Source organism: Artemia franciscana, chromosome 17, assembly GCF_032884065.1.
Source record: "Artemia franciscana chromosome 17, ASM3288406v1, whole genome shotgun sequence".
Classification (NCBI taxonomy): Eukaryota; Metazoa; Arthropoda; class Branchiopoda; order Anostraca; family Artemiidae; genus Artemia; species Artemia franciscana.
The window spans coordinates 8,037,909-8,056,835 of NC_088879.1; the positions used below are offsets into that span (position 1 = coordinate 8,037,909).

The window sequence follows — 18,927 nt, forward strand, 5'->3', positions numbered from 1 at the left end:
GAACGTCCATCTAGGGACGACGGGATCCCCAGGGAGACAACCCTTTGAGCCTGCGTTACTTCTTAAAACTAGGGAACCAAATTGGACCAGAGGCATACTAGTCAAAATCTTCAAGAAGGGCGATGCACTAGTTTGTTTCTGTTACAAAGTGGAGGAGTGTCAACTTAAAGTCTGTGCCAATAAAATACAACACCTAAGAACAGCCCTAAGGGAAGAGTAACACGGTACATGCTTCATTGATTTTGAAAAGGCATTTGACTCTGTTGACCGAAAGATTTTATGGAGCATTTCGAGCTATTATGGAGTACATGATTCACTAGTCAAAATGACATTCAGACTCATTCGGGAAATGGAGAAATGCCTTGCTTCAAGATAAATTCTGGTGTCGAACAGCGACATGTGCTATCTCCATTCCTGTTTGTTATTGTTATGGACTACATTCTAAGACACTACAAAAACTGGAGTGAAGATCTACAGCCGACAAATCTCGAAGAAGCCGACAGCCGACAGTTCTTCTCGAAGAAGCAAAACAGCGTCTGCAGCTGCTACTCGACGTCCGTGATAAAAAGGCCCAAAAAGTGAGGCTTGCAGTAAATGTCAGTAAGACAAAAAGTGTAGCTAGATCTGACTTTCCGCTGACAATAAAATGCAAAGATAGAGCAACTAAACAGGTCAGTGAATTTAAGAACCTCGTGGTCTGTATTGATTTTAAGGGTAAAATAACCAACGAAATCAAGAGAAGGATTAGACAAGCTACGTCGGCCTTTAGTAAGTTGAAACCAATCTGGCGCAGTGGGGAATACTCGATGCGCTTGAAGCTCCACCTCGTGAACGTCAATGTGATGTCTACTCTCCTTTATGCAAGTGAATGATGGACACTAAATGTCAAATTAGAGAAACGCGGCCTGGCCTTTGAAAACAAACCCCTTAGAAAAACACTGAACACATCGCGGCAGGAAAGATCACCAACATAGAAGTTTGCCAGCAAACCTGTCAACCATTAGTTACTGACCCTCTATGACGGAGAGGGTGGACGTACCTTGACCAAGTCTTTCGTATGCTAGAACATCGACGCCCTTGTACATTTTATGCGTGGTAAACTAAAGGAAGATGCAAAAGAGATCTTCCAAGACACACGTTGCGACGAAAGTGTGATGAGGATCTGAGTAGAGGGGAGATGCCTCTTCAACCACAGTGGGAAGACGTCATGGCTGAATTATTTCCTTCATATCTTAGAGTTCGTGGAACAACTAAACGGGATTTAAATCGTCGTAATATTTTACTTGTATTGCTACTTATTTTTATTTTCAAGAAATTGTGGGGAAGATGTGAATTACACCCCCTAATTTATTTTTTAATAAGAACAAAATTTCAAAAAATACAAATGATTATAGCCGTTAGATTATTTATTTGAAATTTTGCACCCTAAAATTTCTATCTGTCGCTTAGTTAAAGCTTTTACCAATATTTTTATAGATCATTTTGGAATAAACACAAACGCAAGACTCTCTTTTGCATCATTTAAAGTAGCTTCTATATTCCAGATGTCTAGCCAGTAGCCCCCGAAGACGAGCCAGGTATACACTACCACATATCTATGAACAGTACCGCGTCAAAAACGAAACTTAGTTTAAAAAAGGCATATTCACAATCAGACTTTATTAACACCAAGATTTAGCTAGTGCTACTTTGAGTCATTTTCAGAGGATTATTTGATAGGCTGTAAAATTCTTTAAGAGAATTCTGATTAGGACTAGCAAAATCTGGGTGTCAGTAAAACATCATTGCGAATGGGGCATAAGTAACAGGAGATTGTCTTAGCGAAGCGTAGTCACAAATGTTTCTTCTGTTATGCCACTCGAAGGAAAGAACTACCGTTCAATTTTTGTTTTTATGCAAATCACTCCTTACTTTGATTTAACATTAAATCAGTTCTCATGCGAGTAATATTTCTCGGATTTACAGATTATAGTACTGTTAAAGGTTAAATTCGACAAGACCCTATGTAGAAAGACCCTGCGGTCTGATTACTACCGGAAGTACCAACCCACACTGAGTACCTGAAGAACGGCTTTGCAAGACGCTGCACCTCCAATTGGAACGATCTTTCAAGGGAGTTGGTCACTGAAATTCCTTCTTGTGATGCCTTTAAAGTCAAGTTCAACCAGTGGCGGATTCAGTTTGGGCCAGGGGGACCCTGGGCCTCCAAGAACTTTCTGGCGCCCTAATTCCTTGTTTTTTTTTGTTTTTCCTTCTTTTTTAAAATAAATTTGCCAATTTGGTCAATTATTGGCACCCTGGTCACATTAGGCTTGTCCAAGCTTTAACTTATTGGCACCCTTGTCGCAACGGCCCCTTCAAATTTTGCTCTAGATCCAGCCCCTAGCTCAACACACATTTCTAGGGAAAAAACAGTTGACTAGTAGTACACTAGACCCTAAGGTCTCTGGTCTGGAGCCAAGAAAAAACCCTAAATCAAAATTTATGGAATTTACCAGTCTCTATGCAGGTGCACAGATTGAAACATTTGCCGATAATGCATTCATTCAAAGATCAAAATTCTTATAGTGCTTTTGTATTTGCATTTCGATTGCATTTTCAAGCGTTGTATTTGTTCTTTGGTCCTTTGAACTTTAAGGCACTAATCCATTTATCCTCACCAACGAAAGAGCTTTACTTCTTGAGAATGTTTCAGGGAAATATTCCTGTTTGTTTCATGGAAAAGACCAGTCTTGTGCTGGCATTTGTATCTTTTCGATTGCTTGTTCAAATCTGCGAACTTTTGGATATTTTTCCGGGAAGTATATATATATATATATATATATATATATATATATATATATATATATATATATATATATATTAATTACGCTGGGCCCTGGCACTCGGTATGCGGCAGGCTTCTACAGCCTTCTACAGGCTTCTGGATTCTCATTGTTGATGTCTCGTTGTCGATGTTTCCGAGTCGAAAATGACGTATTTATGCTCTTGAAATATGCTAGATAATAGTACTTTTTCGATTTGCCTAGTTTGAAAAACTCCAAGATGTCCCATTTACAAGTTTTATTAATCCACATTCTGAATGCTTACTGAAACTTTTTATACACCCAGGTAGCTTCAAACCTGATAAACCAACTGCCATCTCCTAGGTTTCACTCCTAGTACTTGAACACCTAAAACATTTCCAGATAAATTTTTGGATACATCAGCGATGCGTGGATAATAGCACTTTATCGTCTGAAAAACTCCTAGATGTCCCGTGTAAAAGTTTTATTAATTCACATTCTGAATACCTATTGAATCTTTTTATATAGCCAGGTAACTTCAAACGGTAATAAACCAAAATCCACCTTACGTTGATAAAGTTATCTGATCCGTTGGCCTACATTTGGTTCCTCGAATGCCTCGATCGAGGCCGTATCCAGGGGAGGGTTATGGTGTTTGAGCCCCCCCCCCAAAACAAAATATTTGTACGAGTCGTAAACTCTTAACAAAAATGAATATAAACAAATTTTCGAAACACTTTTTAAAGTTATTTTTGTACCCCCCCCCCCCCGGAAAAATCCGTTTTTCCTCCCTCACCCCCACGAAGAATAATCCTGGATACGGCCCTGGCCTCGACACTAGAAGCCAAGCGAAACTTGATACCAATTTTCGAATGCCTCGATACTAGAAGCTTGAGTTCTGAGCTTGATAACACTGGCAACACTCCATACTGCCATCATAAAACACATCTAGCTTATTCCAAACCGATTTGCTTGTGCAGCTGAGCCCTCTTATAGGTCTATAAGCCATAAGCATCGGTTAATTCTAGATTTTCTCTTCGACATTTCCCAAATAAGGTGTTACGTTCATAATTTCTTTCGACATAATTTACTTGAGATAACCTTCGTCGAATTCTAGAATTATTCGTCGGCATAAATGTCGACAGTTTACAAGTAAATATTTGACCTATTATTTGTGTCGACAACGATGTTGACATGGATATAGAGAAGGTATCCAACGCCATACTGTTGAAAAAATATGAATCAAACCACATAAATTTTCTGTTCCGTCGACATGTTCAAGTCGTTATTAAAGAAAACCTCCTAAGAGGGATTAAATAAAATTTAATGCTATATAAACGATGTAAATAGCGTACATTTACCGCTCTTTTATTATACTAATAAAAGAGCGGTGAATGTACTATACAGAATGGTATATATTTATAAATAATATATTACATGAAGCAAACGAGGCTATAATTATCCGTACAATATCTGTTTGTACCATATTTTTATTTCTTTTTTTTTTTTGTTTTGTCTATGGTTATTTGCTTAATAGTTAGGTTTATTCTGCAACTGTTTTTGTAACTTTTACGGGGAAAAATTTGTAATTTAGTTCATTTCTTAGTTTGTAACAAATTAAATTAGACTTAACTGAATTGGTATGCTAAAACCTAATTGTCTAGCTTCAAAGAGGAATTCTTACTTTCATTAGATATATATTTTAATATTCTTACAGAAAAACACCTGGAACTCACTCTCACCATCCAGTAGAACTATGCAAGTTCGTGTTTGCAGCAGTAATTTAAAAGTATGTACATTTAGTTGGCTGTAGTAATTTTCAGTTTGCAGTAGTAATTTTCAGTCGGCTTAGCTTCTAACTGCAAAACTATCCAACTTCCAAAGAATTGTAATTAGCACTAGTAATTCAAAACGTGGTATAATCAGCTAACTACAATAATTTTTATTTGGCTGAACTGTGAACTGCAATAACGCTTTCGTTGCTAGCAGTAATTCAAAACGAAGTACGTTCAGTTGGCTGTAGTAATTTTTAGCTGGCTAAGCTTCCAACTGCGAAACTTCCCAACTTCCAAAGAGTTTTACTTGCTACCAATAATTCAAAACGTGGTATGTTTAGCTGGCTGCAGTGATTTTTAGTTAGTTGAACTGCCAAGAAGTTTTCGTTGGCAGTAGTAATTCAAAACGAAGTACGTTCAGTTGGCTGTAGTAATTTTTAGCTGGCTAAGCTTCCAACTGCGAAACTTCCCAACTTCCAAAGAGTTTTAATTGCTACCAATAATTCAAAACGTGGTATGTTTAGCTGGCTGCAGTGATTTTTAGTTGGTTGAACTGCCAAGAAGTTTTCGTTGGCAGTAGTAATTCAAAACGAAGTACGTTCAGTTGGCTGTAGTAATTTTTAGCTGGCTAAGCTTCCAACTGCAAAACTTCCCAACTTCCAAAGAGTTTTAATTGCTACCAACAATTCAAAACGTGGTATGTTTAGCTGGCTGCAGTGATTTTTAGTTGGTTGAACTGCCAAGAAGTTTTCGTTGGCAGTAGTAATTCAAAACGAGGTACGTTCAGTTAACTGTGGTAATTTTCAATTGGCTAAACTACCAACTGTCAAACTGCACAACTTCCCAAAAGTTTTAGTTAGTAGTAGTAATTCAAACCTGGTATGTTTTGCTGGCTGCAGTGATTTTTAGTTGGTTGAACTGTCCAGAAGTTTTCGTTGGCAGTAGTAATTCAAAACGAGGTACGTTCAGTTAACTGTGGTAATTTTCAATTGGCTAAACTACCAACTGTCAAACTGCACAACTTCCCAAAAGTTTTAGTTAGTAGCAGTAATTCAAACCTGATATGTTTTGCTGGCTGCAGTGATTTTTAGTTGGTTGAACCGTCCAGAAGTTTTCGTTGGCAGTAGTAATTCAAAACGAGGTACGTTCAGTTAACTGTGGTAATTTTCAATTGGCTAAACTACCAACTGTCAAACTGCACAACTTCCCAAAAGTTTTAGCTAGCAGTAGTAATTCAAAAGGCAGTAAGTTTAGTTGGCTGCATTAATTCAAAAAGAGGTATGTTACAGGAGATGAAAGCAAAAAATGTCTTTCGGCTTTTTAAACTGCAATCAAGATCAATCGTTTGTACAGGATTTTTTTTTCCATTCAAGATAGAACAAAAATGCTTTGGGTACTAAATAATTCCCTTCAAAACTAGATCTGAGATTGAAAAATATAACACATTCCAAAATAATAAAAAAAAGAGAATCAATCAGAATAGACTTTAAAAAAAAATTAAGAATAAAAAAAAACGCAAAAAAAAAGAAGATAAATTGCAGCCTTTGCATGGACTGAAAATTCTCCTCATTGTTGTTTTATCTTTTTGTTTTCTTCATTATTTCGTTCCTCGTTGTTTCTTATTTAGTTTTTTCATTACATCGTCACGTATAGCCAGTGTTGTCTCCAAACCATACTACGATTAAAACAGGAAAAAAACTAGTCGGTAAAAATTGTTTAGTTCAAAGGTTTAGGCTATAAACCTAATTTTTTTTTTGAGAATGTCACAAATCGACCGTCGGCGAGATGAGAACCATTTAAGCTTCTCAGATAATAAATCAACTTCCAAGGAGTCAAATCCCACTTGCACCTTTTCAACAAAATCATATTAAATTAAATTAAAATTAAATTAAAATTTGTAATTGTATAATTAAAATAAATATTATATTATATATATATAATATATTATATATATAATTATATATATATATATATATATATATATATATATATATATATATATATATATATATATATATATATATATATATATATACATATATATAATTATATTGATATTATATATATAATCAAAATATTATCATATAATTATATTATTATAATTATAATTAATAATAATAATTATTATAATATTAATATTAATTATTAATATTAAATTAAAAACTCCTAATCCACTTAAAAAGCTCAACACAAAAAACATGCAATAATTTTATTGAGAAAGAAATAACACAGCCTATTTGACTAACTTTAAACTCTGAACAGAGGCACAGAGTTGGCCACGGCAGGGCTGCCATTCTAGGGGTTTTCTGCACCAGGGGAGTTTTACCCGCCTTTAACCCTTTCAACCCTTTAAGCCAATTAACACAGCCACTCCATGGAGTTTTCTCACCGAAATTCAAATTTCAGTTAGAAGCTTGAAAATTTAGGAGAAGTATATCAAGTGTATACGTTATTATTTTTTAATTTCTAGGAGCGTGTTTATCTCAAATTTCGGGATTCTCTGCAAGTCTCAGAATACTATCAATTTCCCCATTGACAGCCCTGAGCCACAGCATAATAGAAAATAAAAAATAGAACAGTGTACAACATTCTTAGCAATAATCTTCAAATAAATCACAGAATATAAGGACGTAGATAAACTTTCCTGATAAGGGGATAACGCCAAAAAAATTTTAGGGATGTTCTTTCAGATTGTAAAGCAACACTAGAGCTGAAATCTTAGGGCACAGGACAAAGAGAACGGGTAACTTTAATGAGCTGAATCTTGCAACAATGTCAACAAAAAATCACCATCTTTTCACCATAATAATAAGGCAAAATTAGTACAATAAAAAAAAATCAGCACAGTAATAAGCATGTTATCTCAGTTTCAAAAAAAAAAATACAATTAAGAAAAAAATGACAGGAAACGTCAAGTGCTTGATGGCACTTTATGGTACTTAGTGATTTTTTTTTGACGGTGCTAGCACCAGTTACCACTCATGTAAGTTACCAATAATCTTTGACTCAAGCCACTTTTAATCAAAATCATACCTGCTTAGGATACAATTTGTTTGGAATAAATTGGACTAAATGAAACAAACGAAATAATTCAGTGAACCGAATTGTGAAGCCAAGAAAAGTACTAGCTGTCTCAAAGTACCAAGGACATCAAAATAAATTTTGGGCCCGATTGAGTCCATTTTAATTTTATTCATACTAAAAAAAAATACGTTTTCCTGAAATTTCTTTGCTTTGTTTAAGAAACATAAAGTTTTTAGAGTGTCATATTTCCGCCTCGTTAAGCCGTCCTAGCCGAGTGGTTGGCACGCTAAACCAGGTTGTTCGTGAGGACAGGGTTTCGAGTCCTAGTGTCACTGGTTATTTAGTTTGGGACGGGATCAGTGGCGTGACTCTGTAAGCTCAGCCAGAACAGACTCAGTTCCAAAAGGGTACCTAGAGAAATCTGGGGAAGAAAAACAGGAAGGGTGTGGGAAAGCACCGTATGGCTGACCCCCAACTCCCCATTTTACTTCCTGCCTGAAGGGCAATGAAACAGATGTCAGCACCGCTGGTACTATACAGTCGAGTGCCGTATTTTTTACCCTTTTTTTAACATTACCGTTATTGTTATTACGATGCCAAAAGGCGTTAAATAAATAATCCGTAACATCCGACAGGTTTTACTACATATAAATTCACAGATCAAAAATCTTTTGATCTCCATACAAATACTTCTTTAAAGGATAGCAACAGCTTTTCAAGCTGTTTGGCGCCTTGATTCCTTTATTATTATTTTTTTTTAATTTGACGTCTTTGTTTTATTCAATGCTCACAAGAAATCTTTTTCGTTGAAAATTAAAATCCCGGATTTTCCCTTATTTCTTAAGACCTTTATGGTTGTACAAGTCTTCACTTCTTCAAGTCGTTCACTTAATAAATTTTAAAAAAATTTATTAATTAAGAGCACCTCATATATGTCAAAAAGTATTTGTTGAGTATTTCAAATGTGGTTACCCATTAAAAACAAGTTGATAATTGAATGTAGATCATTCTTTGTGATGGTGAATTTGAAAACATTACTATTTAATTTTTTTATTTATGATAAACTGCCTTTTGTTGGTATGCTAGTTTTTCAGTAGTACTACCTTCAAATGTTTCTAATATTCCCTAATTTCCCGACAAAACTGATTTTACCGTCATTAGGTACTATATTACCTTGATTCCTCTATCTAAAATCTCCATACCCTGCAATGTTTAACCCAAGTGCCTTGAAAATCAGCATTCTTCAGCTAAATTCTGTGTTTTGACTCTTTTGACTCTAGGGGAGGTTTTGTAAGAGATATAAAAAAAATTTCGGAGGGGGGGGTAAAATTTCAAGAGCATGTTCAGATTTTCTGCTTCCATATGTTAGTTTTTTCATGGGGTATAAGAAAATCGATAAAAACTGAGTTCTAATTTCAACAGAAAGATTTGAATACAGCTTGCATAATTATAAATTTCCTCGTGATAATTTATCGGTTTTAATCCTGTGATCGGTCAATAAAAATAAGATGTTTCTTACAAAAATTTGCTATCGTAAGCCCTGAAGGACCAAGTTCGAACTTCAGAGTTAATGAATCAAAACATAAGTAAAAAATATACAAAAACACGAAAATTAAAAGTCTGGTAAAAAAAATGAAATTAAAATTATCAGAATGGAAAATTATTTATTAGTCAATAATTTAAACCGGGAAATGTTCTAACAATATATTGTTAATAAACGCGAATTTATCGTTTAAATAGATTGATTGTTGAATAAACAGGGTAACAAGGTTTTCAAAGGTGCATTACCATCATCGCAAATAGCTTCAAGGCACACCTAATACCCGAAACCTTTCCTTAAAGATGCATGATTTTAGGACAAGTGGTTGGACCTCTGTTACATACTTTTCTCTGCGATATTGATATTCCATGGTATTTGAGTGTAACGACTTGAATCGTCCAATTTATCCTTTTTATCAACATTGCTCTGCTTTTGAAATGATCTGGTTTGGATGTCAAAACAGGTTGTACAAGTCTTCACGTAACCAATCCAAAAAAGTCATATTTATCTTTCACTGTCCTTGTTACTTTAACACAAGTAAAAGTGCCTTATATGTAAAAGTAAAGCAAACACTAATTAATAATTAAGCAAATCCTATTCAAAAAAAGGGCATCGAAAAGGGCTTAAGCACAAGCGTAAACAGAATACAGAGACACTATAGGCCCTTGAAAGGTTCTAAATGAAATTGTCACTTATCCCATTTAATTCCAATTAAATTATCTGCATATCTGAAGTCTAATTCGTATGTTACAAAATAGAGCGCCGTCAAATTTCTTTGGGTATTAGTACATTGTTTTCTGTAAACAATAATGAAAATATTTGTTTTAATAGTTATATGTTATTCCCAGATTTGGTGAAGGTTAAATTTGGAAAAAGAAGGAAGAATATGGGAAAGGTCGGGAAGCGAAACGGTTCTTATTAATGGCCAATATATGTAAGTACTGGGGAAAACCTTTCGCCTTTATAGGGGAATGTAAAGAACTGGTTTATTTAAGGAAAAAACTTGGGAGAAATTTTTATTTAAATAAGGATTTAGAGGAAATCCTAAAGCTAGGGAAATTTCCGAGACTAGGACAGAACCATAGAAAAAATTTTCTGTAGGTTTATAATAATTGTATTAATTTGTAAGAAAAGGATTATATAAGATTGATATAACATTAATATAAAATTACATCTAAATTACAAAACATAAATTTACGTTACGAGCGCTGATTTTAAGCATCCCCCTCCCTTCGGATATGCAAGCTGTATTCAAATCTTTCTGTTGAAATTAGAACTCAGTTTTTATCGATTTTCTTATACCCCATGAAAAAACTAACATATGGAAGCGGAAAATCTGAACATGCTCTTGAGATTTTACCCCCCCCCCCCCTCCGAAAACTTTTTTTTATATCTCTTACAAAACCTCCCCTAGAGTCAAAAGAGTCGAAACACAGAATTTAGCTGAAGAATGCTGATTTTCAAGGCACTTGGGTTAAACATTGCAGGGTATGAAGATTTTAGATAGAGGAATCAAGGTAATATAGTACCTAATGACGGTAAAATCAGTTTTGTCGGGAAATTAGGGAATATTGGAAACATTTGAAGGTAGTACTACTGAAAAACTAGCATACCAACAAAAGGCAGTTTATCATAAATTAAAAAAATTAAATAGTAATGTTTTCAAATTCACCATCACAAAGAATGATCTACATTCAATTATTAACTTGTTTTTAATGGGTAACCACATTTGAAATACTCAACAAATACTTTTTGACATATATGAGGTGCGGTAGAAAAGTAATGAAACCAGTGATACTGCAAGTGATCTGGCAAACCTGCAATGTTGTCAAGGAGACAGCGCATGTGTCAGAACCCTTCCTTGGCTCAGTTCGAGTTTGCACTCAGCCCGTTAACTACTCGACTAGTAAGTTTGCGATTAGTGAAATAGAGTTTTCGTTGTGCATAACGGAATATCTCAATATCAACTGAAATACAGAAATGGATCGAAAAAATTGGTTTTTTATTGTTGATTCCAAATATGCAAGATTCATTAAGTTTAGTATTACCCATCAGAACACAACCTTGATAAAATTTGCCTGATTTTTCAAAAAGGTGGCAAATAGACAAAAAAGTCAAGGAATCTTAATTGAATTACACCCTAAGATTTAGCGTATCAAAGAATCCTACTGTAGAGGTTTCAAGCTACCATCGACAAAAGTATGGTATTTGTTGCCAGAAGAAAGATCACGAATGAGTGTTTTTTTTTTTTTTTTTTTTTAGTAGAAGTTTAAGCTCTTATCTTCAAAAATAAGGAAATTTATATTCTTGCCCGAAGAAAAATCATGGATGCGTGTTCTTTTATTTACTTTTTTTTTGTCCCTGTTGTGATTATACCCAAACAATGGTCCTAGACCATTGACCATATCGAGAGAGGGCTCATTCAAACAGAAACTAAAACTCTAGTGCCTTTTTTAAGTGACCAGCATGATTGGCCGTTATTCTGGTCCAAAAGGCTTTAACAGACATGCTGAAGACCATAACGGTTGAAGGCTTCCAGCGGGAAAAACGTTTCCATGGGTGTGTAGCTCCCTAAGGACACTACTTTTGAGGGGATAACACTGGTAACAGAATTCAACAAAACTTTGTAAAAGAAAAATCAGTCTCATTACTTTTCTATCGCACCTCGTATCTTGTTCTAACCGTGGTAGTCCATAGCTTTAAATCCTAAAAACACACACACACAAAAAAGCTAACCAAGAAATATACGAAGCTAATAAATACAGAAGAAGCAAATAGAAACTGGAGAAGAAACAAAAGATATAAAATGTTGGCTAATATCACTTCACACATGAACAAGAATTCAGTAGATCTTTACAAGACAGTGCACTAAAAAGAGAAAAGAATATAAATACTTATAATAATAATAGTGAATACAGTATATTAATATTGTAACTTAATTATATAATATAATTTAATAATACAATTGTATAATATAATACTTAATATAACAGGGATAAAAATAAAAAATGGAGGCTTAAAACTTTATAACGAAAGAGGCAGCAAGTGTAGGCATAGAAAAATGACAGAAATTTTAGCCAAGAGCAAGCTGATAATGACACTGCTATGAATGAATTATTTATGATTTTTTCAATTATTTTTATTATTTATTTATAATTTAAATAATATTATTTATAATATTATTTTTTCAAATGAAACAAGAATGGAGCGTAAATAACGCTCGTGCAGAACGCCAATAACGTATAAGACGCAAATAACGCTCGTAAGTACTTTAAGCCATTGTGTGCTTATATTTTTGTTTTTGACACCTTTTGAATTGAAAATGATTTTCATGTCAAAGAGTGGTCATGTAAGATTACATTATTTTTGAGAAATTATCTATTTTACATTTTTTTTTTTTTTTTTTTGAGAAATACATGCGAAAAGTGCCAACAACTTTCTTCTTTTTTAAATTGGGTTTAACGGGTGTCAAGGGTGGTTTATCTTATACGGAATTGTCAATGTAAAAGTGGAACTTTTTTTGTTTCTAGGGGGGGTGCTGGGTCTATCACCCCTGTCCGTTTAATGTCTCCCTGAAATCAGGTGGATCGTATCCCCTCCATATTAATCTGAAGTACAACAAAAATTTCGAACATTTGAGACAAGAAACTATAGTCCCCTTCCCTCCATTATAGACCCAATGACACTACCCCAATAGCTGGTTCAGGATTATGCAACGCAGTTTTTCTATTAACATCTCAGATTAAAAAGCATTGCAAGAGGACAGTACTGTCCATCTGAATAGAAAGGGTTACAACAAAGAATATACTACATCCCCTTCAAGCTGCGGCTCCATAGCTTAACTCCCTGCAAATTATATTCAAAGCAAAACTCCATAAAAAATTACTAGTTCAGACAAGATATTAATCTCCCTCCTGCAAATGGGTTATTACTGCTCATTCTAAGGTCCAAAGTTGCCCCCTAATGATATATTACCCGCCAAGGATAGCACTCAAATTAAGGAACTCACGACGCATTTTCTTTTTTTTTTATGTTTCATCTTTCCTAATTTAGGGTTTTACTGCATCTGTGCCGTAATATCCTCAGTTCTTTTTCTTATCTAACAACTTATCTTTCAGTTGAGCTCGTTTACTCACTTTTTTTCATTTTCTGTTATTGTCACTTCTTCGTTTTTCTTAAGTTTTTCTGTTCAGCGTTTTCTATTATTTACTGCTTTTGACATGAAACTGCTTTGAAAAGTTTAAGAGATATCAGTCATTTTCATACCAAAGAAAACCATGTAATTTTTGAAAAACCATTTGTTTTAATCGGGTAGGAATTTTCTATTTAAGATAACTAGGTACTAAAAATAGAACGAACGTGGCGACGCAACCCCAAGACCTTCGCCATGCATGATTAAGGGAAAATAGCCAGGATATCACACAGGGACCGCCTTTTTTGCTGCTGTTAAGACCACACTGCCGATAATTAGCGATGATATAGCACCACTTTCTGCATTTTCCTTATTTACTTTTTAAATGTGCAAAACAGTAGAAATCTACTTTCGCCTTTTGTTTTTTTATTATTTTGTAGGGGTTTTTTTCTGTGTCACTTTTTCGTATATTTACTTTTTAAATGTACAGGACGATAGAAACTTACTTTCGCCATCATTTCATTTTCGATTTCTCCAGTTTGTTTTAGCAAGATTTTATCTCCACTTTTTTTCCAATATTTACTTTTTTTTCAATTTTTACTATGAAATATATTTTTCGCCTCTTGGTCTCATTTCACTGTTGTTCTTTTTTACAGTTATTTGGAGGGTGTTTTTTTGTCCTTATTTTCATATTATTTGGTTTTAAATATATGACAAAGTAGAAATACAGTATCGCCGTTTGGTCTTATTTCATTTTTGGTTTTTCTAGTTTTTTTTAGCGCTCTTTTTCTGTCTACTTTTTCGCAATATTTACTTTTTAAAACGCACAAAACAGTGGAAAATTACTTTAGCCATCCGGTCGCATTTCGTAATTATTTTTTCCAGTTTTTTTTTTGTAGCTTGTTCTTCTCTGTCCCCTTTTCTACCGATGAAGCTTACTTATTAGTTAATTTTTATTGTTTGCTTCTTTTTTTACTTTTTTTTTTGTCGGGCATGAGTAATTGCGCAACTTCTAAATTAAAGAAATTATAATAAACATTATCATTATGTAATAAGCTAAAAGAATGTATTCTGTGAAACTAAATAGCGCCTGAGTAGTTTTTGATTAATTTTCTTAATTAATAACTTATTAGTTCATTTTTATTGTTTGCTTCTTTTTTTACTTTTTTTGTCGGGCATGAGTAATTGCGCAACTTCTAAATTAAAGAAATTATAATAAACATTATCATTATGTAATAAGCTAAAAGAATGTATTCTGTGAAACTAAATGGCGCCTGAGTAGTTTTTGATTAATTTTCTTAATATAATTGCAAATTAATTAAGTTAATTGATTATAATTAAATTAATTTAAGTTGTTAACTTAATTAAATTAGAGTTGTAAAGAAAGACTTAAAAAATCGTGTACTTGTTGGTTATTTTTATACTCTTTATTTTGAATTTCAAATATTTCATTTTCATAGCTAGAATAGAAAGGCAGTGTTCTGCATATAATAAATCGTAATTTCGAAACAGAAATTGTCTAGTGGTCTATTTCATCCGTGTACTTAGAATTTCACTTTCAGTCGTAGGTAGATTTCGTCGTTTTAATTTCATTGTACATTTTTTCTTTTCTTTTTTTGATTGCGATTGTGTTGTTCCTTACTTAGAAATACCAATTCCACCTGCCAGGGCTGGTTCTCGATTCACTTTGCTCAATAAACCTTTTTAAAACAATTTAAAAGAGCAATAAAAAAAGAAGTATAAAAAGCCTAAAAAAAAAAAATTACCAAGTCCTATTAATATCCTCCTCTACATCTGTGTACCAGCTTGCTCGCAATTTTTCCCTCTTGATTTTCATTATTGTACAAGCTTTAACTATAACTTTAACTTGTTCATTAATAAGGGAGTTGGGGTCCTTAACCCACATAACCCCTCCATCATTTCGTCCCTGATGGGTATAACATTGAACAAGTTACTTGGCCTCTTTGTTTATGAATCAAAATAAGTCTCTTAACTCTTCTGTTTAATTTTTTATCTCTATGTAGTCCGATGACAATGAAAGAAGTTACGGAAAGCACAGAGAAAAAGATTAACAAACAGGTCTAATTTTTCAAAATGCGAAAGGTGACGCAAGCTTGACCTAATAAGAGACCTTTCCATTCCTTTCCATTATTTTCCATTCTAATCAGCAATTCAAAGAGCACTATTGACAATCAATGATTTTCCAGAATTCAACTTGATAGGAGAAGGGGACAAGAATTTTAGCACAACTAACTTTTTACGGACTGGTAAACCAAATTAAAACTGATAATCGAAAAAAGTCTTATTAAACCTAAATATCCTATAGGCTAAGCAACCACACTTCTGACAAACTTTATTTGATACATTAAAGAAAGAAACGTATTCAAACTTATAAAACTTAAACCCAGACCTATAGGCCTATATCCTATAGGCTAAGCAATCACACTTCTGACAAACTTTCTTTGATACATTAAAGAAAGAAACGTATTAAAACTTATAAAACTCACAAGAATTAGTTTAAATACCAAATTCTGAAAATCACTGAAAGTTTCACTGGCCTAGCTCAAGCACTTATATTTCAAATATTATAGAAATATAGAAATTAGTTCAGAAGTCAACTGCTTACCCCAAAAACACAGACCTATAAGCCTATATCCTATAGGCTAAGCAACCACACTTCTGACAAACTTTCTTTGATACATTAAAGAAAGAAACGTATTCAAACTTACAAAACTTACAAGAATTAGTTTAAATACCAAATTCTGAAAATCACTGAAAGTTTCACTGGCCTAGCTCAAGTACTTATATTTGAAATACTATAGAAATATCGAAATTAGTTCAGAAGTCAACTGTTTACCCCAAAAACACAGACCACGCAATTTGAATTAATAGATCAGCCGATATTATGTAAAGCCTCATTAAGCTGATATTTTCCTGATACTTGGATTTTGATGATTTCTGAATTTTCGCTTCGACTCAGATATCGTTTGAGCTTTCAGTCTTGTTATTTAATTTTCTTTTAAAGATTATTATTCTCCTTTTCATCATTTCACACTCATGTTCTTCTCAAATATTGAAGCAGATATTTACCATATGTTACCAATTATTGTTACCACATAAAATACATGCGTTATCATATGTCCTCACGAATCACTAGACTGCAACAAGGTGGTTAGAATTTTGATGATCTTCAAGTTGGGATTTAACAGAATTTTACTTTTACTTTTTTACTTTTAGAATTTTTTTTTTAGAATTTTTACTTTTTGCACAACAGTTTTTAGTTATTTAGAAATATATATTTTTAGAAATAGCCAGATAATTTATAATAAACTAGAAATCTTTACAGAACGGATGCGAAAAGTTTTGATGCACCACCCACACTTCTATTGGACAAAAGAAACCTAAAATTGTACTTTTTCTAGTTTTGATTCCCCCTCCCCTATGTCACCGAGAGCTCTGATCTGACTCTAAACTAAAAGAAAATTATGCCATTGTTTCTCAATAACGCTCTCCCATTCCCTGTGTACAGGCAAGACGCCTTTCATCGACTTAAAATCCAGTCAACAGCTTTCAGCCTTGATAAACATCCCCCCCCCCAAAAAAAAGAAGGGCAATCTTTCCGAAAACACAAAGTGAAAAAGCAACTGGATTTTTCTTTAGCGAGAGCTTAGTAAAGAGCGAACCACGAACGGCAATTCCGGTGGTTGTATTTACCAAACAAATAGTCAGGGTCATTAGTTAATTAGATAATTTATCAGTTTTTTAAGTTATTAGTTATTGATTATTACTTTATTAATAAATCAGTTAGAATCAAGTTATAATCAGTAATAATCAGATATAACCAGTATACGTAATCAGTTATAATCAGTAGAAGTAATTAATCAAGATTGCCCGTCCTTCGCTGGAAAGGAGCAAAGAGTAAATCGGGGAGGGGAGAGAGGAGAAGCGTGTGCAGCTGGACTGGACGTAGGTGGTTTGGAGCTACGATAAGTGGTTAGCAGTAGTAGTAATAATTCAAGCTAATGAATTACATAAGCTAATTAGATATATTTAACAATGTTCAAATTTTTCTAAGTTACTTACAGAGGACTTATTATCTCGATTTGCTGACTGTCTTCTTGTAGCAGTTGAAGGCCTTCTTTGGCTACCAGTACTTGTGCTAGGACTAGGCAAATCTGAGGTAGAAGTACCTACTCGTCGCTCTTCTTCCTGCTGAAGCTGATGAGCTAACTGTTCACTGCAAATGGACAAAAAAAAAACATATAAACTTTCTTCTCAGCAAGATTGTAAAAACCTCGACTAAAACTTTGGGGATTTCCTGGTGAAATTTCCTGGATGGACTAGATTTCCTATATGGATTGTTTATCCTTATATTGTTTATTTGCAAGATTATAAAAACCACGACTAAATCTTGGGGATTTCCTGGTGAAATTTCCTGGATGGATTTCCTATATAGATGGTTTATCCACATATTGTTTATTTGCAAGATTTTGCTTATCCATATATTGTTTATTTGTAAGATTATAAAAATGTCGACAAAATCTTTGGGAATTTCCAGGTGATAGGTCGAAGCTGATACTTAAATACGATACAATCGAAGTGTAGTGTTCGCCAGTTTACAGAGTATCGCCAACAACTTTTCTATGGAGGAGAATGAGAAGGGGTGTCAAAAAATATAAGAAAAATATACATTTTTGCCAAAATTACTTAAACCATTTAGTGGGGTCTAGTATCTCCAGAGCCGCAGGGGAAAAAGTGGGGTAGCATGGTAGCAATACTATTTGGTAGTTTTCATTGCCTAGCAAAATTTATTGGCAGGTTTGATCACTTTTAGATTTCTATTGAATTCTGCTACTGGCTGCTTTAGAACCTTTTTATACCTGCTCCAGAGGTTTATTGCGTGGCAGAATATGTCACGACTTGATGTTTTGGACCATTTGAAATTTTTTCATTTAGTTTTCAATTCAGACTAAACAAAAAAAAAAAAAAAAAAAAAAAAATGGGAAGTTTAAAATGTGTATTTATGTATATAACTATTTGAAAAAATTTATTCCTTTAACGACGATTTGTTCTCGTGGTTTCAAATGTGACTTCTTTATTTTTTACCCGAAAGATCGATTTCAGTAAAGATTTTTTTTTTACCTTTTTATATTTTTGCTTGTGTTGTGCAGAGGACGGCCCTTGGATATAGGGCCAAAATAGTCACTGAACTGAATTTCATTTAGATAACTATGAAGACCACACTGCCTTTCCATGACGAGAGTAAAACAGTTCAAAACAGGGATGAAACCTTTTAATTGACAGTGAACAGATATAAAATTATTTAACTGGATATTTCGAACACATATACGGTGTTCATCATAGGCAGTAAAACTGGTTTTACTGCTGATGATGAACACTGTATATGTGTTTCACATATCCAGTTAAATAACTTTATATCTGTTCACTGTCAATTAAAAGGTTTCATCCCTATTTTGAACTGTTTTACTTTCGTGAATTCCATTGTCTTGAGAAAAATTTTCACTATTGTTTTATAAGTGTGTTTCTGTGTTTGTGAAAAATAGCCTACATTTAAAACATTACAACATTGGTTTCCAACCTGAAAGCCCCCTCCCTCTAGGGGGGAGACTTCTGCAAGGGGGGCATGCAGCTGTTATCATTTTCGAATAC

General features: G+C 33.8%; 1 protein-coding gene across 2 annotated transcripts in view; it reads right to left on the reverse strand.

Annotated features, from left to right (window-relative positions):
* Positions 1-11,385: 11,385 nt before the first annotated feature.
* The window catches only part of LOC136037779 (ubiquitin carboxyl-terminal hydrolase MINDY-1-like), a 57,646-nt gene continuing 50,104 nt past the window's right edge, over positions 11,386-18,927 (reverse strand). The window contains exons 8-9 of one of the 2 annotated variants that reach the window (XM_065720607.1): positions 17,341-17,494; positions 11,386-11,993 (exon numbers count right to left, since the gene is read on the reverse strand). In XM_065720607.1, coding sequence (XP_065576679.1) covers positions 11,979-11,993; positions 17,341-17,494 — 169 coding nt within the window. In that variant the 3' untranslated portion in view covers positions 11,386-11,978. The remainder of the gene's footprint in view (positions 11,994-17,340; positions 17,495-18,927) is intronic. The other variant, XM_065720608.1, reaches the window with a different exon arrangement.